The sequence below is a fragment of the Microcaecilia unicolor genome, chromosome 2 (assembly GCF_901765095.1).
Source record: "Microcaecilia unicolor chromosome 2, aMicUni1.1, whole genome shotgun sequence".
NCBI classification, from domain to species: Eukaryota; Metazoa; Chordata; class Amphibia; order Gymnophiona; family Siphonopidae; genus Microcaecilia; species Microcaecilia unicolor.
Genome location: NC_044032.1, coordinates 385,745,378 through 385,769,844, shown reverse-complemented (window position 1 = coordinate 385,769,844; position 24,467 = coordinate 385,745,378). Strand labels below are relative to the sequence as shown.

Sequence of the window (24,467 nt, the reverse complement as noted above, 5' to 3'; positions counted from 1 at the left end):
CACACCCTTTCTCTCCCTTCCTCCCACTGCAGAGGCCTAGGGAGAACTGATGTTGGCCTGACAGTTTTGCTGTAATTGATGTTGTCCTGAGCAGTGTTCTCTCTAAGCTGTGCACATGTGCGCATGCACACAGGTCAGGAAGGGAGCACACAACCCTAGTAACTGTGCGCATCAACTTTTTGCTGGCTTTCTTTATTGTGAACATAGGCGATACCGCACACATTGAAGCTGAAACCTTGCACACAGACCAGCCAATATTTAAAACTATTTAACCAGCCAGGAACAGTCCTAGTTGGTTAAATAGTTTTAAGCTGGCTAAGCGCTAGTATTCTGCTGTATTGGTTTAGTGACTAGCCCGGTCACCGGCTATGTTGATTGATATAGCTAGTCAGCGCCAATATTCATTGGCTCACCGGCTAAGATTAGCGTCCAGATAGCCCTGTGTAAATAGCAGATCTATCTTTTGCCACTGTAACTTAGCTGGTCTGCCGATGAATATCGGCTTAACCGGCTATATTTTTAGGAGCCAAAAAAACACTGGAAATTCAATACCAGTTTCAAGATACGGCTCCAGCATTGAATTTCTGGTTAGCCGCCAATTGCAGGAGTTAGCCAGGTTCCCTCTCGTGGTCTCTATATCACCCCCAAAATGTTTTTCATGCACACATAGGCCAGCAAAAATGAGAGAAAACATTGGTCCTGAAGAGTTTTGCCTTGTCATGCCTAGTTCTCTTACTGCTATTGTAGCTCCTTCAACTGCCCCTTTCCCCTTCTTTCTGCTCTGGGAGTATTGCTCTTAATTATCCCACCTGGACCGTCTTTGCCCTTTCACTGATCACCACAGCATATGTCCATCATTTAGGCCCACACCTGTACGCCATCTCTGTGGCTGGCGTAAATGTTCATGCCTAAATTATAAGCATACATCATACCAACACTATAAATCAATGTCCTACATATATATGCGTGTTTTAAAAATGTTTTAAAAATATTTTTGTGACCTCAGTGGTGTCACTCACACAATCCAAACCTTCACCAAGAAGATTTAATTACACCTCAATCGCCATAGGTCAATATTTTCAAAACTTTCACTGAAATTATGTAGCTTCAATCCTTTCATCATCATTTATAAAAATATCTCATCTGTTTCAAAGAAGAAATTGGCTAGGGAACTGTACTCTGACGTGACTCGTATTTTGTAGATGCTGTCTCAAGAAACGCTCCTATTAAAAATAAATAAATAAATAATATATATTTTTTTTCCCCAGAAAATTCACAAATGCAAATTTAAATATAACTTTAACAGTTCAATGTAACAAAATCCAACCGTCTCCTGTTAACTCCACAGTCAAGACGGCGGTGGCGTCATAAGGAACCCTTTGTATATTTTTTTGTAACTTGTCAGCTGACACTCCATGCAACCAATCAGAACTCCAAATTCAAATTAACATCATCCACTCAAGCTCAGCATTCAGTCCTTTTGGGGCCACTGATTCCAAACGAAAGATCCAATATTGTTCTTTGAAGTTCAGTCGCCGCTCAAAGTTGCCACCCTCCCATCCTTCTGATACTTGATCAATCACACGCCATCTCAGATCACTACTACTACTACTACTTAACATTTCTAGAGCGCTACTAGGGTTACACAGCGCTGTACAATTTAACAAAGAGAGACAGTCCCTGCTCAAAGAGCTTACAATCTAATAGACAAGTGAACGGTTGGTCCGATAGGGGCAGTCAAATTGGAGCAGTCTGGATTCACTGAACGGTAAGGGTTAGGTGCCGAACGCAGCATTGAAGAGGTGGGCTTTAAGCAAAGACTTGAAGACGGGCAGGGAGGGGGCTTGGCGTAAGGGTTCAGGAAGGTTGTTCCAAGCATAGGGTGAGGCGAGGCAGAATGAGTGGAGCCTGGAGTTGGCGGTGGTGGAGAAGGGTACTGAGAGGAGGGATTTATCCTGTGAACGGAGGTTACGGGCGGGAATGTAAGGGGAGATGAGGGTAGAAAGATCAGAAACAAGATGATCTTTATCCAACCAATGTTGAACCATAGGAGCTTGCAAATTTTCTGTGTTGATCCAGGACATGTGCTTATTTAAGCAAAGCTTAATGGGGTGACTATTATACCCCACGTAGATCAATCCACAAGGGCATATTACATAAATCACATTGCTGCTATTATATGTTGTATTTGAGCGGGCATAAATCGTCATCCCAGATCTCTCATCTCTCCAAGTAGATCCTGAAACTGTAAAGGCGAACCATTGACATTTTCCACACGATGTATGTTTAAAAACAGTCTCTCCCATAGGCAGCTTATAATATCTCTGAGCTGCACAATGCTCACCAATGGTTTTACCCTGCTGATAGCGCTATGATAGGAAACTCTGTAATGGCTGGACTCAGTTGGAGAATGTGCCAATGATGTCTGATCAACCAAGCAAAACGGGAAACCAATGTGGAAAAAAGGAAGTACACAGATCAATTTCTCTACTTCTAAACATTTCACTCAATCTTGAATTAAAAGATTGAGCAAACCTGGCTCACAAATAAGCTTGCTTGATAGCTTTCTCTGGATATCCCTTTTCACGAAATCTCGCTTTATATCAGCATGTTTCTTAAACTCAGTCAAGGTAGTACACAACCTAAATTATAGGTACGCATTTTTGACTTCACTATTTCATAGAATAGGATGCTCTTAGGTGCCCATTTATAGAATTGCTGCCATCATGCTGAGTCATGTTGCATGCTTCATATGAAAACCAATGTGGACTTTTTTATTTTTATTTAGCCTGGTAGTTTCCAACTGCTTCTTCCAACTCAGTAGGAAACAGGGCTGGAACCTTGCACAATGAGTATTCATTAATAACTACAGGGTCCTTTTACTAAGGTGCGCTGAAAAATGGCCTGCGGTAGTGTAGGTGCGGGTTTTGGGCGCGTGCCAATCCATTTCTCAGTGCACCTGTAAAAAAGCCCTTTTAAAAATTCTTGCTGAAAATGGACATGCGGCAAAATCAAAATTGCTGTGTGTCCACTTTGGGTCTGAGACCTTACCGCCAGCCATTGACCTAGCGGTAAAGTCTCACATGGTAGCCAGGCAGTGACCTATGCACGCCAAATGCAACTTGGCACGCGTAGCTGACACATGGCAGAAATTTTTTTTTAAAGTGCGTGTAGCGGACGCGCGCCAAAAATGAAATTACCGCAAGGGCCACGCGGTAGCCATGTGGTAACTCCATTTTGGCTCACGTTGGGCACACATAGATGCTTACGTAGCTTAGTAAAAGGGGCCCTACATCTTTTATATCCCCCTTCAGCATATCTAGCTGGGACATTGCCCTGACAGTTCCGGGCTGGGGGGGGCCATGCAACAAGGTTCCTTCCAAACCCTGCAATCATGGTTCCAAGTAATATTTATTTATTTGTTGCATTTGTATCCCACATTTTCCCACCTATTTGCAGGCTCAAATAAGATAGCAGACCAGCGTAAAAAAGTTTTATACTTACATTAAAAGTTTAAAATTAAATAAGTCATAAAAGACTATATATGGCCATGTTTTGCCAGTCAGGCTGCATCATGGATGAAAGTATAAACAAATGGATGGGAAGAACCAGCTTGCCACACCCACTTTTCAGTCATCAAAAATTACAACCAACGGGATCAGTGGTGTTCTTTTAACACACACACAGATCACTACATGGATTTCCATTTCATAATCTCTGTATATTTTAAAGAAACACAACAAACAAACATCGCAGATCCAGATTCCAATAAAAAAAGTCTTCTTTATTAAAAGTCTGACGTGGTCCTTGTTTCAACCACCAAGGGTTGTCTCAAGGGTATATGACACAGACAGTGACGGGCAGCAAACGCTGCTGTAAACTCAGAACATTATTCATAGTGCACGGTGAGCAGTATCAGGCACAGAGTTACATGCAAGGCACCGCTTAGTCTGTGTCATATATGACTGAGTCAGCCCTTGGTGGGCAAAATGTGGACCACGTCGGGTTTTTTATTTGGATTTGGGGTCTGTTTGTTTGTTGTGTTTCTTTTGTAAGAAGAGCCTCTCTGGTATTTGCTATTTTAAAGGAATGCCACTGATTCTATTGGTTGTACATTTGATGACTGAAAAGTAGATGTGACAGGCTGATCTTTTCCCAGCCACATGTGTGTGCTTTTACCCCTAATGCAGCTTGACTTGTGAAACATGGTCATGTTGGCAGTAGCGTAGGAAGGGGGGGGCGGGAGGGGCGGTCCGCCCCGGGTGCACGCGCTCGGGGGTTGCCGGCCCCGCTGGTTCCCTGCTCCCTCTGCCCTGGAACAGGTTATTTCCTGTTCCGGGGCAGAGAGAGCAGGGAACCAGGGGGCCGACGCAGCTCCGAGTAACGTGCACTCGGGGCGGATCGGCCCTCCCGCACGTAAGAATGCGGTCCGGGGGGGGGTTTCGCTCCAGAGGGGGGTGTGTGCCATGCTGCACCCGGGGGGGGGGGGGGGTGCGCAGCGGCGACCCACCCCGGGTGTCATTAGACCTCGGTACGGCACTGCATGTTGGGTCTTGTATGATCTATTTACCTTGAACCTTATAATTAAAGAATATATACCTTTTGGGGGGGGGGGGGGGGTTGGTCTGCTGTCTTGTTTTCTTTTATCCTTTGCAATCGTTGCCTCTCTTTGTACTAGTAGGTGGTTAATCAATGACTTCAATGCCAGTGTCATTGATAGGAGTAGACAAGGTGGGTAACTGCTTGGGATGCCAGACCTCAGGGAAAGCAGTATGCCTCATCAAAGAGAGCATGGCAGGAGCTCATTGGCCTTTTGACAGCACTCAGCAGGTGATATGTCATTTAGGATTCTGGTGGTTGGGCATGTCATTGGGGGAGGGGTTCCTTGTCTTCCCCTGCCTCAGGACTGCCCTTTTCCGTGCTGTGAACGTTGCTTACATAGCATTCTTCATGTGTGTCTCTCTGGGGAGTAGAAAGTATGATGCAGGGATCAAAGGGGACGATCTGCATCACAGAACAACACTTGATACCTGAGCGATAGGACCAGTAATATGGCATTTTTTTTCTGCAGTAGCTTCTTTATTTTTATCAAATAAAGCAAAAGACCACATAGTTCCATTCACATTTTAAGCCCCCATTCAGTCCAATATTGTGACTGTTTCTCTCCATGAAAACATATCATCACAACAAATAACTTATAATATTTAGAACATGAGAACATAAGCGTTGCCATACTAGCACAGACCGAAGGTCCATCATCCCAGTATCCTGTTTCAACAGTGGCCAATACAGGTTGCAAGTACCTGGCAATATCCCAAAACAGTACGATACATTTTATTCTGCTAATCCTAGAAATAAGCAGTGGATTTTCCCAAGTTCATTTTAATAATGGCTTATGGACTTTTCTTTTAGGAAGATATCAAAACTATTTTAAACCCCACTAAGCTAACTGCTTTTACCACATTCTCTGGCAATGAATTCCACAGTTTAATTACATGTTGAGTGAAGAAATATTTTCTCTGATTTGTTTTAAATTTACTACTTTGTAGCTTCATTGCATGCCCCCTAGTCCTAGTATTTTTGGAAAGAGTAAACAAGTGATTCATGTCTACCCTTTTCACTCTATTCATTCTTTTATATACCTCTATTATAACTCACCTTAGCCATCTATTCTCTAAGATGAAGAGCCCTAGCCGCTTCAGCCATTCCTCATAGGGAAGTTGTCCCATCCCTTTTATCATTTTGCTCACACTTCTCTGCACCTTTTCTAATTCCACTATATCTTTTTGAGATGCAGTGATCAGAATTGCACACAGTATTCAATGTGCGGTTGCACCATGGAGCGATACAAAGACATTATAACATCCTCATTTTTGTTTTCCATTCCTTTCCTAATAATACTTAACATTCTATTTGCTTTCTTTGCCGCTGCTGCACACTGAGCAGAGGGTTTCAACGTATCGTCAGTGATGACACCCAGATCCTTTTTCTGGTCGGTGATTCCTAATATGGAACCTTGCATTACGTAGCTATAATTCGGGTTCCTCTTTCCCACATGCATCACTTTGCACTTGTTCACATTAAACGTCATCTGCCATTTAGACGCCCAGTCTCATAGGTCCTCTTGCAATTTTTCACAATCCTCTTGCGATTTAACAACTTTGAATAACTTTTGTTATCAGCAAATCTAATTACTTCACTAGTTATTCCCATTTCTAGATCATTCATAAATATGTTAAAAAGCAGCGGTCCCAGCACAGACCCTACAGAACTCCTCTATCAACCCTTCTCCATTGAGAATACTGACCATTTTAACCCTACTCTCTGTTTTCTATCTGTAACCAGTTTTTAATCCACAATAGAACACTGCTTCCTATCCCATTACTTTCCAATTTCCTCTGGTGCCTTTCATAAGGTATTTATTTAACTATTCTAGCCTTTAACCTTTAACATCTCTTGAATTTTCCCTCTCTGACCTTTCCCCTCCCCTTCAATCCCCCATCCTCATCCCTCCCCCTTCTCGTCAGACCTCACCCTCCATCCCTCATTGCCTGGTCTGTGGGAACTTAACACAGTCCCACACTCTCTATACAATATTATAATACTCCCTCTTCCCTCCCATCCCTTCTCTTTTTCATCCTTTCCACTTCGTCAGATGGCACCCACATTTTCTTCCTCATAAACCCCATCCCCAAAGTACTTCGCCCTACTGTCTTCCTCTGATCCATCCACTGGGCATAGGGGAGCCCTGGAATTGATTTGATTTCTCCCATCTCAATACGCTAGTCTTGCCATCTATTAAACAGTGCAACTTCCACATACATTTTTCAAAGTTGGGTGCCTTCAGGAGTTTCCAGTTTTGGGCTATGGTTAACCTCGCTGCAATTACCTCCTTAGTGGGTTTCACGAAGAAGGGAGTGTCTGCAAAACAAGGAAATCAAAAAAGAAGCAGTTGTGCAAGATTGTTGTGAATTTATCAACTTATTCAGAATGGGGATAGGTCCGTCCACTGTCAGTGTGGTGGTTACCGGCAGATCTTTGAACATGTGCCTCTGTGCTGACTGTGACATCAATCACATCTGATTGGCCAGAAACCACTGTTGCATCACTGGATTCTAATTCCAGAATGGGGCCTAGAATTTGGAAACTGGACAGAGATGTATGTAAATGGGGTTCAGACTCCTAGTATTTCCCTTTTAATCTACTGTTTTAGGGTTTTCTTGGAGAAACTTACAGGTTGCCTAGCATTATCCTAATTTTTGAGAGCAGTCCTTCAAAAAATCTGATTAATTTAAAACAGAGTTCTTAACTGAAATTGAGCATCTGTGAACATGGTTCAGATTTTGTGATGTAAGACCAAATCTTCTGTTGTTTGATTTTGTTTTTGTTTGTTTGTTTTTTCCCCATTAACCACATAAACACAGGACATAGTGGAAAAGAATAAAAATTGTTCCCTTAAGGTTTAATTCTCACTTTTAGCTTTAATGAGAATCACTTGCTGAGTGAGCCAAACCTACAGCTCTGTTAAATCTGTTATGAACTGCTGCTGAAATGACCAGTGAAGTTATTCTACTATTGCAAGGCACAGTGCTTGAGATGCTCTTGAATGCAAGCATTGCTTGAGCAGGAAAGGCTCCAGGTCATCTTTCCACTAATCACTGTAAATATTTCTGAAACTCTTTTAAAGGGTGGCATGACATCCTGGACTGACAAGTCAGCCATACTGGTTTTGCCACCACCTCTCTGTTCTACTACCCTTTGACCACGATTAGCTGTGTCCTGTGCCACATTTTGCTAGAGTAATATGGTGTAGAAGGTGACATTCTAGAAGATCAGAAGAAGCCTAATGCTGCATAATTTGGAACTCCAAAAGATCTGTGATATCACTTAGCATGTTTCAGATCCATCTAAACTTGTATCACAATAAGATTTTACCAACAATAAAAGATTTAAAATAAGATCTGTTCAAGTTGGTAAAATCTTATTGTGATACGAGTTTAGATGGATCTGAAACATGCTAAGTTTTATTAAAACTTTTTATTAAATTGCTTATGAACTGTGAGAAATTGCAGGAGGGCTTTTTGAGATTAGAAGACTGGGCATCCCATGGCAGATGAAATTTAATGTGGAGAAGTGCAATGTGATGCACATTGGGAAGAATACTCCAAATCAGTTACATGATGCTAGATTCCAAATTAGGAGTCACCACCCGAGAGAAAGATGTAGGTGTCATCATGGACAATATGTTGAAGTCTTCTCCCTGTGCAGCAGTGGCTGAAAAACAAACAGAATGCTAAGAATTATTAGGAAAGAAATAGAGAATAAAACAGAGAATATCATAATGCCTGTGTATCACTCCATGGTGTGACCTCACCTTGAGTATTGTGTGCAGTTCTGTTGTTGCATCTCAATTTCAGCTTTACACTGTTCTGATGAAAGGTTTGAATAAAAAAATAAGTGGATATTGAATATATTTGTATTGTTTTTGAATATTTGTACTACTGTAATGGCCTGTTGCTCATGTTTGATCTATTCTTAACTGTACACCGCCTTGAGTGAATTCCATCAAAAAGGCAGTAAATAAATCCAAATAAATAAATAAATATATCGGAGGCGACTTGGTTTGCCTGTGGATGAAACAGTAGCAGCAAGTATAATGCTCTCATCTGCTGGAGTTCACAAAGCAAAGCTGCATGAGCATTCTGATTTGATATTTCTGGTGGCGTTTGTTAAAGAAGAAGGAGCCTTGCACTATTGATATAATTTCTTAGACAACAAGACTGAAGATTTTGAACTTTAATACAGAGCATCATAAGTATATGTGTTTATTCATTACAACAGGTGACTTGTAAAATTCTGGGGATTGAGGGATTTTATTATTTTATATATTTTGTTTTTTAGGAATGAATGGGAGGAGTGTATGATTAAGATTGTGGGAAGGTATTTTTATGTACATTTGAGATTTTGAATAAAGAGATTGTGATATACTAAGTAGATAGTAATAGTTAACATTGCATATGATATTGGGTGTAGCTAGACAAAGATATTTACTCAGCTGATGATGATTTATGAATATTCACTGTGGCTATCCTGAAACCCTGACTGGCTGGGGTGCCTCCAGGATCAGGTTTGGGAACCATTGATGTAGTGTATCTAGATTTTCAGAAAGCTTTAGACAAAGTGCTTCCAGTTCCTCATGAGAGACTCCTGAGGATTAGGAATTGGTTATTGGACAGAAAACCAAGGGTAGGGTTAAATGACCATTTTTCTCAGTGGAGGAGGGTGAATAGTGGAGTACCACAGGGATCTGTACTGGGACCGGTGCTATTTAACATATTTATAAATGATCTGGAAATCGGAATGACAAGTGAGGTGATTAAATTTGTAGATGACACAATACTATTCAAAGTTGTCAAAATGCGTGCGAACTGTGAAAATTTGCAGGAAGACCTTAGAAAACTGGAAGACTGGGCATCCAAATGGCAAATAAAATTTAATTGTGGACAAATGCAAAGTGATGCACATTGGGAAGAATAATTCAAATCATAGTTACTTGATGCTAGGGTTCACCTTAGGAGTCAGCACCCAAGAAAAAGATCTAGGTGTCATTATAGACAATGCATTGAAATCTTCTGCCCAGGGTGTGTTGTTGTCCTAAAATTAAACAGGATGCTAGGAATTATTAGGAAAGGGATGGTAAGTAAGACCAAGAATATTATAATGCTTCTGTATCGCTCCATCATGCAACCTCACCTTGAGTATTATGTTCATTTATGATTGCCATATCTCAAAAAAGATATAGCGGAATTAGAAAAGGTTCAAAGAAGAGTGACCAAAATGATAAAAGGGATGGAACTCCTTTTATATAAAGAAAGGCTAAATAGGTTAGGGTGCTTCAACTTGGAAAAGAGATGGTTTAGGGAAGATATTATTGATGTCTACAAAATCCTGAATGGTGTAGAATGGGTAAAAATGAATCCATTTTTCACTCTTTCAAAAAGTAAAAAGACTAGGGGACATTCAATGAAATTATATGGAAATACTTGTAAAACAAATAGGAGGAAATAGTTTTCACTAGTAAGGGTCTGGAACTCATTGCCATAGGATGTGGTAACAGCGGTTTGTGTATCTGGGTTTAAAAAACGTTTGAACAAGTTCCTGGAGAAAAAGTCCATAGTCTGCTATTGAGACAGACATGGGGGAAGCCACGACTTGCCCTGGAATTGGTAGCATGGAATGCTGCTACTATCTGGGATTCTGCCAGGTTCTTGTGACCTGGACTTTCCACTGTTGAAAGTAGGATACTGGGCTTGATGGACTATTAGTCTGAACCAGTGTGGTTATTCTTATGTTCTTATGAAAAATATAACAACATTAGCACCGCCACTAGCAGACTTTATGACTTATGTCATAAGTACATAAGTATTGCCACACTGGGACAGAGCAAAGGTCCATCAAGCCCACCATCCTGTTTCCAACAGTGGCCGATCCAGGTCACAAATACCTGGCAAGATCCCAAAAAAGTTCAATACATTTTATGCTGCTTATCCCAGAAATATTGTATAGGTCTGTTTTGGATACTCTCAGGCTCATTTTCGAAAGAGAAGGATTCCCATCTTTCGACACAAATTGGAAGATGGGCATCCTTCTCACAGGGTCACCCAAATTTATTTATTTATTTATTTCACTTGTATCCCACATTTTCAATTGGTATAATCGAAAGCCGATTTTGGGCATCCCCACCTGCTTTCCATCGCAGGGATGACCAAAGTTCATGGGGGCGTGTCGGAGGTGTGGCGAAGGTGGGACTTGGGCGTGCCTAACACATGGACGTCCTCGACCCATTATGGAAAAAAAAAGGGCGTCCCTGACAAGCACTTGGATGACTTTACCTGGTCCTGTTTTTCTTACGACCAAGGCACAAAAAGGTGCCCGAACTGACCAGATGACCACCGGAGGGAATCAGAAATGACCTCCCCTTACTCCCCTAGTGATCACTAACCCCCTCCCACCCTCAAAAAATATCTTTTAAAATCTTTTGTGCCAGCCTCTATGCCAGCCTCAAGTGTCATACTCAGGTCCATCACAGCAGTATGCAGGTCCCTGGAGCAATTTTAGTGGGTGCAGTGCACTTCAAACAGGCGGACCCAGGCCCTTCCCCCCCTACCTGTTACACTTGTGGTGGTAAATATGAGCCCTCCAAAACCCACCAGAAACCCACTGTACCGACATCTAGGTGCCCCCCTCACCCGTAGGGGTTATGGTAGTGGTGTACAGTTGTGGGTAGTGGGTTTGGGGGCTCAGCACACAAGATAAGGGAGCTATGTACCTGGTAGCAATTTCTGAAGTCCACTGCAGTGCCCCCTAGGGTGCCCGGTTGGTGTCCTGGCATGTCAGGGGGACCAGTGTACTACGAATGCTGGCTCCTCCCACGATCAAAGGGCTTGCATTTGGTCGTTTCTGAGATGGACATCCTTGTTTTCCATTATCGCCAAAAATCAGAAACGACCAAGCCTAGGGATGACCATCTCTAAGGACGACCTAAATGTCAAGATTTGGGCGTCCCCGATCGTATTATTGAAACGAAAGATGGACGTCGTTTCGATAATATGGGTTTCCCCGCCCCTCCACCAGGACGTTTTGCGAGGACTTCCTCAGCAAAACTTGGGCGTCCCTTTCGATTATGCCCCTCCACGTGAAACCAGCTTCCTGGAGAAAAACTGTGAATTTCTTTATATTTGAAATGTTGATCATTGGATCCCTTAGAAAGCATGCAAGCTAACAAGCTTCCGTGATAATTTGTTTTTTTCAGATCACAAGCCACTTACGGTAGAGCCTGATTATATGATTTGTCCATCAGCAGTTCTTCATGAGGCTGGAGAGTAAGTATTCATTGAAGAACTTTATTTTACTTACTTTGGAGAAATGTAGGCATGTCCACCCTGCATTTCTCGTGCCTGGGAGTTATGGTCAGTGGCTGCCTTTCATTCTTTCAATACCTTCTCCCTCATCTGTAGGATCAGATTTTGAATCAGTTTCAAACCACTAGCTGTAACAAACCGGTTTGTCTTGTGTCTTGAACGTGCGACAGATCATTGCTTATCAGACATCTCATACACATTTGGGACATCACGAGATGATCTTGGTATATCTTTGGTGTTGGGGTAGGAAGGGACCTGAAAATTGGACAGTTAGCATAGAGATGTCCGCTCTGCATTGTTTGCTCAAAGTAGAGATATGTACTGAAGATAACGGGTATGAGCTTTTGGGTTCCTGGCTGGTTTAAGAACTGATCTCAGTGTTTTTGGTGTCTTTTAGGTTTAAAAAATGGGTTGAAATTAAATCTAGAGAAAACAAAAATCATATGAGCTGGAGATAAAAAAAGTATATTAAACTGAGTAATTCCCCAGCCATTTCAGGTATAAAAACCTTGTTTAGTTGGGAGATGTGGAGTGGCATTTTACAAATGAAGTGTAGAGGGGAATTCAAATTTCCAAGCCAGGACATGTGGAATTCCTATATAATTTTACCAGAGGCTGTGTCAATGTATTGGGCTCTTGTAAAATAGGAGCAGGGCAGTATGTCCCAGTCCCTTCACACCTAGAGGAAGAACTGATTATTGAAAGCCGGATGTGGGGGAAAAAAATCATACTTCTCATACTCCCCCCCCCCCCATATGAACAACTTTCTAAAATCACTGCTCCCTCTGCAAAAGCTGCCGATTCCAGCATCAGTGCCCCACTCCTTGATGGCAGCTTCCCCACCCTCCCCTTGATAGCATTCCTAACTTTCTCCCTAGCGTTACCCATCCTTTATAATACTCAACCTTCAGTCATGATCACACCCAATCCCTACCTGCCATGACAGTAAACCCCCAGAATCACAAAATCCACCACACCACCATCATGACAGTAACCCCTCAAGGCACAAAGACAACCTGGACCTCTCTGCCCCCAGCAAGGAAGGCTTCCACATGTGGGCATGAGCCCGACATGTGCCTCCTCCACCAGACTCACAGCCTACCCTCTGAGGCCAAAGGGCCTCAATAATGGCTTTCCAGTCACAAGCTACCCCACCCCTACTCCCAACCCAATACCTAGGCTTACCTGGGGTCCCTGGTGGGTAGTGGGGCAGAAGCAATGCCCACTCGCTCCTGCTTCAGGTGCTGCTGGCATCAAGAATGTCCGCTGAGGCCTCTGGCATTTATACTATGATTTTAGAGGTTTTGGCAGCCATTTTGAATGCCAGCAGGCCATGAGCCAGGAGCGAATGAGCCTCGCTTCCACCCAGCTACCCATCAAGGACTTCCAGTAAACCCAGGGTCTGGGTCAGGTGAGTGGGAGGTGGGTGGCCTTATAACTGAAAGGTGTTATTGAAAGTATTGGGCTCCAGGGGGATGCTTGTACCTCCATCCGGGGGCCTTCCCAACTGAGGGTAGAGGGAAGATCTGGGTGGTCTTTGTTCTTCATGGACTTAATGTCATAGCAGGGGGTAGTCGTGCATCGGGGGATTACTGTCATGGGGTGGTTCAGGTGTGATCAGGGGTTCCTGTCATGGCAAGGGAGGTCCCAGGTGTGATTAGGGGGTAACTGTCATGGGGAGGGGGCATCAGGTGTGATGGAAGGTTTACTGTTATGGTGGGAAAGGGTGGTTGAATGTTATTGGGGGATAATGCTAGTATTATGGGACCCGGAACTAGGGGTGTAGCCAGACAACAGATTTTGGGTAGGCCTAGGGAATAACTGGGTGGGCACCAATTATTCTCCCCCCTCCCCCAACCACCACCCAAAAAATATCTCAGCTGGTGGGAAAATGCATCTTTCCACCTTGGCAGTCTGCAGCAGGCATGCGCTGAAAACTGAACATAAGCAGGTGCCGGTATCATGGAGAGTAGCATTTTCGTTACCATCAGGAGGAAGTCTTCAGCTGGCCGAGCTTGGGATCCCACCAGCTACCACTAAATGTGTGCTACTGTTGGGTGGGCCTGAGCCCTAAGAGGGTGGGCCCCGGCCCACCCAGGCCCACCTGTGGCTACGCCACTGCCCGGAACTTTGGAATTTACTGCTACTCCTAAAGCAGGCACTTAGTCATACCTCAGAGCAGGTGTAAATTCTGATCTCAGGATTCCCACTATAGGGAATTCATCTCTGTATTGTTGTCCTACCCACACTCTCCCTGACCTCTCCATGTTGTCTTGCCATCTGGACGTACATGGCTTCCTGACGTCTGATGTGTTAAAGGGCCCCATTCTAAAATGGCTTTTAATTGTCTTGGCCTCTCCAGAGGTATAAATGTTGCTATTTAAACATCAGGATACTTCTAAAATTATTAGGTGTTTACTTAGATTCCTATCTGGTCTTGGATTCCCAAAATCTCTAATAAAGAATATTTATGGACAGTTTTGTCAACAAGGCTTAGAGGAACAGTAGTGGTTTTGTCAACAGTAGTCTTCAGGTGCTGTGAAATGTAATGTCAAAGATGATCCAAGGGAGATTCCAAATGTCATAGATTAACCCTTTATATGATTCTCGTCATTGGTTACCGATCAATGCTAGACTAGAGTTCAAATGTTTGTTATTTATTTTTAAGATCTTAGATGGCCTGGTGCCTAATTATATGGCCACTTGGGTAGTTGGTATTCACCATCCCGTTGTTTACAATCTGAAGATCAATTTAAAGTAAGTTGCCAATTGTCCCAGAATTGTGGTTGTTAACTTGGAAAAAAAAGACCTATTGATGGAATAACACCAGAGTTTTGGAACTCTTTGCTTTGACTTAGGTCATTAAAAGAGTTATATGCAATTTCATCATCTGCTGGAGACATGGTTATTCAAAAATAATTATAACCAAATTTAAGGGCCCTTTTACTAAAGTGCCTGGAAGTCTGGGCTGAACACATTCAAACGTGAGACTTTCCCATGCGCTAAGCCCAGATTTCACGTGGTGCATTAAAGCATTTTGTGGTATCCTATTTTCCCATGCTAATACTGCATTAAGGGCTCAGCGCTCTTTAGTGAAAGGGCCCCTTAATTAGAGCTGGGTTTCTGCAAACTTTCTCTGTAGTTTTATGATATGTGATGTTAATATTAGAATTATTGGTGGTTATTCATATACAGGTATTTGATCATGATCCTTTTTTCTCCTCCTTGAGCTATATTCATGGCTAAGCGGTCTATAAATGTGAATATAAAATAAATTAAATTAAAATGAAGTTCTCAGTCTTGCAATTATTACATGGCAATAAATAGCAACTTTTTGTAGAGTTGATTGGGAAGAAGGTTCAGTTTCTCACACTTGTTCTGTCCGTGAGGGCAGAAAAGAAGCGTGAAGGCCGATTTTGCACAGGTGGTTTAGGTAGAAAAAGGGACACTCAAGTCAATACACGCACAATTTACCAAATATTTACAGAAGATTCACTGAACCTGGAACCCTCGTGTAAGATACCCACAAGGATGCAGGAGATGCATGGGCAGTTTGCAGCATGTACAGTTCAAACAGCCATTTATTTATTTACTAGTAAAAAAGGCCAGTTTCTGACACAAATGAAACGGGCGCTAGCAAGGTTTTCTTTGGCTCCCCTGCAGCCACCCATGTCCAGCGACCCTCCTCTCCCCCTGCGCCCACTGCAACCACCCATGTCCAGCAAACCTCCTCTCTCCCCTGCCCCCCCTCCTGCCACCCATGTCCAGTGACCCTCCTTTCTCCCCTGCCCCCCTCCAGCCACCCATGTCCAGCGACCCCCTACCCCCCCTGCAGCTACCCATGTCCAGCGACCCTCCTCTCTCCCATGCCCCCCCTGCAGCCACCCATGTCCAGCGACCCTCCTCTATTCCCTGCCCCCCCTGCAGCCACCCATATCCAGCGACCCTCCTCTGGACATGGTTCAGCTGTGAGGCATGTATTTTTTTCCCCGGGTTCTGAAGTTGACATCATAATGGCTACAGTGATGTCAGCCTGATCTATGGAGCCTAGCAGACCAACTCGGAATGAGCCACGGTCCCAGGCAAGTCAGAACGTTGGAGGTGAGAATTATTATATAGGATTTATTTATTTATTTATTTATTTATGGTTCGCTTATATCCCACATTTTCCCACTCATGCAGGCACAATGTGGCTTACAAAAAGTTAAATAAAATTATAAAATAGGAAACTTAGAAAAGTATACAAGGAGTAGACAGGGGGGGAAAAAGCATCTAACAGGGTGAAACTAGCAGGGTAAAGGTCAGGGAGGGTCCATCAGTCAGCGGTGTAGAGTGGGGAATAGGTCTTAGCAAAGAAGTAGGTCTTCAACAACTTCTTGAAGAGGGTGTGGTCGGCTTGAGTTTTAAGGTGTTGCGGGAGAGCATTCCAGTGCTTAGGACTCCAATAGCGGAAGGACGAGGCGAAGATCTTCTTGTACTTGACACCCTTACAGTTCGGGAAGTGCAGATGAAGATAGGACCGAGCAGCAGGATTGGCATTCCTGGGCGGAAGGTCGATCAAGGGGTGCATATAATCCGGGGCAGCCCCGTAGATGATTTTATGGGTCAAGGAGCAGAGTTTAAAGGCAATGCGCTCCTGTACAGGCAGCCAGTGTAATTTGAAACGCAAGGGTTCGGCATGTGCAAAGCGTCGTTCTCCTAGGATGAGTCTCGCGGCAGTGTTCTGAACTGTTTGGAACATTTTCAACAATGAGGATGACATTTATACCCCACATTTCCCCATACAATTTTGAGTTCAATGTGGCTCACAAGCTAAAAAGAAGTCATTACAAAATATGAAACAAAATACATAAACCCACACATATCAATAAGGAATGAATTGTAAATATATATATAAAGAATTCAATAATAAAGCACAATGGGGAGAATGGAAGGGGGAGATTAGGCACCAGGATCAACTGACAGAAATTTTTTGAAAAGAAAAGATTTTAAAAACTTACGAAAAACCAAATAATCATGTTGGGGTCTTATATTTTTCAGCAAGAAATTCCACCATTTAGTACCTGGTATAAAAAAGTAGCTGAATATATAGATTTATAAACTACTTTCTTACAGGTAGGAAAATGAAGACGCAGGTAATGTCTTGCACCAAAGATTGAATTGTGAGAAGGCAAAGTAAAAAGGGGCAACATGTAGTCAGGGGAAATACCATACAAAATCTGAAATATGAGAGCACAGAGTTTGAAATGAATACAATCCTGGCCCTAATGTAGGGTTACCATATGGCTCCAGAAAAAGGAGGACACATTGATCTAGTCCGGGTTTTTCTTCCATCGAAAGCAATGGAAGTAAAACCCAGACTGGCTCAGTCTGTCCTCCTTTTTCTGGAGCCATATGGTAATCCTACCCTAATGGGACGACAATGCGAATGTATCAGCAAAGGAGTAGCCCTATCAAGGCGTGGTACATACATGAAAAGTTTAGCCGCAGTATTTTAGGCAGTTTGCAGTTTCCTTAATATACATTCTTTATACCCTTCATAGATAGAATTACAATAATCAAATTGGGTCAAAACAAGAGATTGGACAAGTAATCTGAAAATATCAATTGAAAAAAGGGCCTAATGCGCTTCAGCTTCCAAAGTAATTTAAAAGATTTAGTAACCACACAAGACACCTGAGATTCAAAGGTTAAGTGCCGATCAACAATAACCCCTAAATCTTTTAGAGTAGACTCCAAAGGATAAGAAATACAGTCAATGATAAATTGCTGCAGGGATCATGGTCAAACAGATTAGTTATTACCAAAAATTTAGTCTCCTCCCGATTTAAGTTTAGCCTGAATTCAGAGGCCCAGGATTCCATTAAATCAAGGCCAGTTTTAATCCTATATAGAATTCCCTAGATGTCACTCGAAAAGATATGTAAATAGTGACATCATCTGCATAGATAAAAGAATGGAATCCTATTGACTCAAGTCTCCCCCTAGCGGAGCCATCATAACATTAAATAATACTGGAGATAGGCTTGAGCCTTGTGGCACAATACAATTTGGAGACCAAGGCAATGATAATGCGTCCGACATTTTTACTCTGTAAGACCTAGACTTCAGGAAGCCCTGAAACCAGGACAAGACTTTCTCACAAATCCCAAATTGGTCTAGTAAATTTAACAAAAGATCATGATCCACCACATCAAAGGCACTTGACATGTCAAATTGCATAACCAGGACCTTGTTGCCTAAACAAATTTCCAACCTGAAGGCAGAAACTAAAGTGGTTAAAACAGTTTCAGTACTATAGCAGACTGGGACATGTGCAGGAGACGAAAGCTGGAACGCTAGTCAGAGAGCTGGGCTGCTACAATTCCTTCCATCACCTTGACCAATAAGGGGATGGAAGCAACTGACCTGTAGTTGGCAACGTCACTCAATGAGCCTGAGGAAGTTTTAGGAACAAGGGTTAAAATTATAGAACCCCTCTCAGCTGGGAAGAGACCTTGAGTAAACAAATATTTTACAAAGAAAAAGGAGCAAACCAGGAGGGAAACAGCAACATAAACCAAATGTAGAGCAAAAACAGTGTAGTAGGCCGCAGATGGAACAACCAGGCAGAGCCAGAAATCAGAGGAAGCAACTTTTATTGAACCTGACACGGCCCATGTTTCGGCAAGTGCCTGTGTCTGGGGTCAGAATGTTGTTACAATAAAGACAAGCTTCCTGTTTGGGTACCACAATGATAATACAGTGCAATCCGCTTAAGTGCAAGGGTCTGGGACCAAAGAAATACGTGCAGTTAACTGGAGTGTGCACTTAACCGTTGTGACCCAAAAAAGAAGCTTGATATCTGATAAACATATGTACAGTACTGTTTATTATACGTACAGTATACAGTCTCCATTAACTGACGTTAGGCTTACTTGAAGTAATCAGTCATAGTCCTCTGTACACTCTTGGGTCTGTGAGTTCCACAGACTACATCTGCCAGACGGTAGAAACTGTCATAGCACTGACATCCAGTGGCCTCCAGATAGGCCTCCACAGTGTTCAGACTCTCCAGCGCCCTTGCAAAAGTGACAGGAGGTTGTTGAATTTCATCAGCATGTGCCTCGCTGCTCATTTCATCCTCTGTTTCATCATCAGCCGTTGCCTGCGTGTAGGCGCATATCTGGACATCAGTGCTGTCGTCAGCTGTTTGTAGATCGTAATCAACAGCTACGTAGTAATGAAACTCCTCATCAGTAACACCGGCTGGGATGTCAATAGCCTGTTCATCTGACGCGTTTGCAACAGCTGCATCTGTTTTGTCCCTCTCCATATCCCTAACAAAGCTTGCCCTCTTGTAGCAGTTCACAATGGTTGCCTGTGTAACATGATTCCAGGCTTCTTTCTGCATATGTAGGGAATCCAATAGTGATAGATTACGAGCCAGTTCAACAGCATGTTTATCCTTTGCAGTCTGGTCATCCATAAGGCTCATCAGACGACGTAGCAGAAGAACCCGATAATGTTGTTTGAAATTGGCTATTATGCCCTGATCCATAGGTTGGATCAGAGAGGTAGTGTTTGGTGGCAGGAAGACCACCTTGATGTTAGACAACCTGACATCATCCCTGTGTGCAGCACAATTATCACAAAGCAGCAAAATCTGACGCTTTTGTGCCCGCATTCTAGTGTCTAACTTCTTTAGCCACTGCTTCCAAATTTCCCCAGTCATTCATGAATTTGCGTTAGCCTCGTATGACAAAGGAAGTCGCTTAACTTTCTTGAAGCAACGGGGCTGTTTGCTGTTTCCAATGACAAGGGGTTCCAACTTCTCACTCCCATCCATATTGCAGCAAAGGAGGATTGTCAGTCTGTCCTTAGATGTTTTACCTCCAGTAGTTTCGGCATGTTTGAATGCAAGTGTTCCATCAGGAATCGCTCGCCAGTAGAGACCATTTTCGTCAGCTTTGAAAATGTCACGAGGTGCAAACTCGTTCAAGATGGTAGGAAGAACTGAAACAACCCAATTTTCTGTACCAAAGTCATCAGCATCTTGTTTTTCACCATGCTGTTTCTTGAATTTTATGTTGTTCCTCTCCTTCCATCTTTCTAACCATCCAACAGTGGCTTTGAATTCAGTTAGTCCAAGACTTTCAGCTAGCTGATTAGCTTTCTCCATAAGCAGTGGACCACTGACAGGAAACTGTCTGTTCCTGACTTGAGAAAACCACCGAAGAAGAGCATCTTCTACCTCCTCATCTTTTCCTGCCCGTTTTCGTTTCTGGTGTGGATTTGTATTGTTTTGCCAATCTTCCAGAAGCTGGTTTTTCTGCTTCAAGATATGTGAAATTTGACTGGGATTGACACCATATTCTTTAGCAATAGATGTTTGACTTTGTTTGTTTTCTAATTTTTTAAGAACTTCTATTCATTCAGCCAGTGTTAAAGTCTTAAAGTTGCGTGACGACGACGACTCCAGTGTACACTCTAACAACATTTTTTCGCTTATTCTGCCTGTGGCAGTTAAAGGGGCGTTAAATTTTAAATCTCATTGGTTGTCACGTGCCAATTGGCTTCCATATTCCGTGCGTGCGCTTATGCGGAGTCTTTCCTGTAGAGGAGCGGTCTTAAACCATGCATATAAGTGAATCTTGCACTTATCAGTGGTGCGCTAAACCGAAGTTTGTCCTCATAGAAATTGATGGCGCCTAAACACGGACCATGCCAGGTCCAAAAAAGTTTTTACAAGAAACATATAAAATAAAAGAGCAAGGTAAAAAAAGTAAGTAAGCAGTGAATTCTGGCAGTCAATTATGCAATGTGTTGCTTACATAGAAACATATAAACATAGAAAATGTAGGCAGATAAAGACCATATGGCCTATCCAGTCTGCCCATCCATGCCATTTACTCTCCCTATCGCTCCCTTAGAGATCCTATGTACTTGTCCCAAGCTCTCTTGAATTCAAATACTGTTTTCATCTTTACCACTTCCACTGGGAGGCCGTTCCACAAATTCACCATCCTTTCCATGAAGAAGTATTTCCTTAGGTTACTTCTGAGTCTATCCTCTTTCACCTTCGTCCTATGTCCCCTCGTTCCAGAGTTTCATTTCAATTAAAAGAGACTCACCTCCTGTATTTAAATGTCCCTATCATATGTCCCCTCTCCTACCTTTCTTCCAAAGTATACATATTGAGATTTTAAGTCTGTCCCCATTCGCTTTATGACAAAGACCACTGACCACGTTAGTAGCTGCCCTCTGGTCCAACTCCATCCTGTTTTCATTCCATTTTTCCACTTTTTCTTGTTTTATCACTTAGGGGTCCTTTTATGAAGCTGTGGCAAAAGGGGGCCTGCGCTGCTGTCGGTGTGTGTTTTTGATGCGTACCGAGGTCCCCTTTTACCGCAGCAAGTAAAAGGCAGGTCTTTCTTTTTTTAAAGAAATGGCCATGCGGCACGCCCATTTCGCGGGGGGGGGGGGGGGGGGGGGAGGGGTTGCATTCACTGCCAGTCATTGAGGTGGCGGTAAGGACTCCTGTGCTAACCTGGAATTACCGCCCCGATTACCGCCGGGTGCACACCGGTGCTACAAAAATAAAAATATTTTTCTAGCGCCGGAAATAGCCATTTTGACTAAGAAGAGCAGGATGCATAAGTACATAAGCACTGCCACGCTGGGAAAAGACCAAAGGTCCATCAAGCCCAGCACTCTGTCTCCGACAGTGGCCAATCCAGGCCCCAAGAACCTGGCAAAAACCCAAAATTTAATAACAAACAATGGACTTTTCCTTCAGGAATCTGTCCAGACCCCCTTTAAACTCAGCAAGGCCAGTTGCCATCACTACCTTTTCGGCAATGAGTTCCAGAGTCTAACTACGCGCTGAGTAAAGAAAAACTTTCTCCGATTTGTTTTAAACCTACCACATTCTAATTTCATCTTGTGTCCCCTGGTTCTATTATTGTTAGAAAGTGTAAACAAATGCTTCACATCTGTCCGCTCTACCCCGCTCATTATTTTGTAGACCTCTATCATATCACTCCTCAGCCGCCTTTTCTCCAGGCTAAAGAGTCCTAGCCTTCTTAATCTCTCCTCATAAGGTAGTCGTCCCATCCCTTTTATCATTTTTGTCGCCCTTCTCTGCACAGTGCAGTTTAAGGGGGCTGCCTTGAAACAGCAGAGGCGAATCATGTGTCGGCACATAATCCCCATTGGAAGAGAATTTGAAGATAATAACTTAACTTTTTAGAAAAAAGCAATGAAATCATAAATGTGAAAGATGATAATTATTAAGGGGTCTTTTTACTAGGGCCCTTAATACTATCCATTAATCTAGTGGTAAGGGACACGTGACCGCTCGGTGCGTGCCAACTGCTGATTAACACCGGAAATGCCGTGTGTGGTAGGAAATTAAAAAATAATTTGTCCCGGCGGTATGGGTGCACCAAATATGAAATTACCACCGGGGGGGGGGGGGGGGGTGCTAGCCCGGTGGTGGTCTCATTTTGGTGCATACTGCACGCGCGTAGAGCCAACCACGCCTTTGTAAATGGACCCCCTAAGTGATGAATCAAGAAAAAGTGGAATATGGAGTGAAAACAGTTAAAATGATTTAAAATAGTAAAAAATTTCACAAGGACTGATGACTATATAAGGTGTTATACCTACTTCCATAAAATGAGATAGTTATCTCAGTGGAAGATCATCTCTGATGGTCCGTTAATCAGAAAAAAACTGAAGTGGAGAATTTAAACTGCAGAGATATTTATGGTGTGTGATTATATCGATGCATCTGCTGTTTGTATACTGAATATTAATAAGGCCTAATTGATACTCATGTATATTCAGTGCCACTTCCTAGCTGGATAGTGGTGCCGAATAGGTGGAATAGATTTAAACACCAGGGCCAGTGTTTGAAAAACACACTGATCGCAGCATTTGAATATGGACTCGAATAATAAAAATAGCACTGTTGCCTATTGTTATTGGAGCAGGTGGGCGACTAATAAAGATACAACGACTCAATATATCAGAACTGCAAATTAAGGGCCTCATTAAAAAAACTAACGATTTAATGCACGTTAATGCACATTACACAATGAATTCAAGTTAAGCAGGTGGTAAGCAGGCTCTTGAGAAAATAATGGGGTTTCCATTATTTAACATGCATGAAATCACATTAACACATATGGACACATTAACACCAGTTAATAAATTAGGTACTAATGTAAAATATCGTCTCTGTAATGTTGTTGCAAAGGATGATTCTTGGCAAGTAGGCCTTTACATTATTCTTTATTGTGTACATAATTTCTGAACTAAGGGGGTCTTTTACTTAGGTGTGCTGGTGCTTTAGCGCGTCTTAAAAATAGGCGCGCGCTAAATGTTAAAGATGCCCATAGGAATACATTGGCGTCTTTAGCGTTTAGCACGCACCTATTTTTAACGCACGCTAAAATGCCCTAGTAAAAGACCCCCCCAAGGGACTCTTTTAACTAACCTACGCTATGAGATGACAGGTCTTTCCCGCACACTAAGCCCATTTCTAGTGTGGCTGTAAATTGCATTAGCCTGCGGCCATTAAACAAAAATGACTACGGGAGCATTTACCACCTCCTGTTTAGGAGGCGTGAAGAGCTCCTGCAATATAGACATGCTAACCAGTTTGCATACAGTAATGTCAGCATGCTAGCTGATTAGTGCATCCACACCTATTCTCTGCACCTGACATGCCCCCGCAAAAAAAATGAAAAAAAAAAAATTATTGTGCGCTTACTCCCCGGATTCTATATAGTGTGCTTACATTTAGGCACTGAAATCGGCTCAGATTCTATTTATTTATTTAGATTTGCTCACACCTTTTTCAGTAGTAGCTCAAGGTGAATTACATTCAGGTACACTAGATATTTCTCTGTCCCAGGAGGGCTCACAATCTGTTTGTACCTGAGGCAATGGAGGGTTAAGTGACTTGCCCAAAATCACAAGGAGCAGCAGTGGGATTTGAACTGGCCACCTCTGGATTGCAAGACCGGTGCTCTAACCACTAGCCACTCCTCCACTATAACATGGTGTGTAACTTAATTGGCTTAACAATCTAATGAGCACTGATAATGGCACTTAACAAGTAATAATGAGCACTAATTGGCACTGATTAGAATTTAGGCACACAGCTCGCTAAGTGTATTCTGTAACGATGTGTATTAAATTTCTAATGAGTGGAGGCAAAAAGAGGCGTAGTTATGGGCGAGGAAATGGATGTTTCATGGGCGTTCCAAAATTTAGGTGCCTAGTTATAGAATATGGCCCAGTGCGCCTAAATCTATGCGCTGAGATTTACACCAGGTTTCGTTGGCGTAAATGGATGCACGCAGATATCGGCACTGAAATATCAACTAAGCATATTCTATAATCGGTGCCTAAATCTAGATGCCGATTATAGAATACGCTTAGTTGGCACTGATTTCAGCGTCATTTTTTTAGGCGTCATATATAGACTCTCCTACTTTGCATGCATAGATAGCAAAACTAACACAGAACATTTTCATGCGTCCTGCGTTAGCCTAA

At 42.7% G+C, this 24,467-nt stretch overlaps 1 protein-coding gene and 1 long non-coding RNA gene across 3 annotated transcripts in view; one reads left to right on the top strand and one right to left on the bottom strand.

Annotated features, from left to right (window-relative positions):
• The window catches only part of ANTXR2 (ANTXR cell adhesion molecule 2), a 437,579-nt gene that overhangs the window by 148,673 nt on the left and 264,439 nt on the right, over positions 1 to 24,467 (top strand). For both annotated transcript variants that reach the window (XM_030190557.1, XM_030190556.1), the window contains exon 10: positions 11,813 to 11,882. In XM_030190557.1, the coding sequence (XP_030046417.1) occupies positions 11,813 to 11,882 (70 nt within the window). The remainder of the gene's footprint in view (positions 1 to 11,812; positions 11,883 to 24,467) is intronic.
• Positions 1,387 to 23,352, bottom strand: LOC115461036. The gene is made up of 3 exons (XR_003940654.1): positions 23,223 to 23,352; positions 10,499 to 10,504; positions 1,387 to 1,397 (listed from the first exon to the last, which is right to left on the bottom strand). It is a non-coding gene; the product is annotated as an uncharacterized LOC115461036 (long non-coding RNA).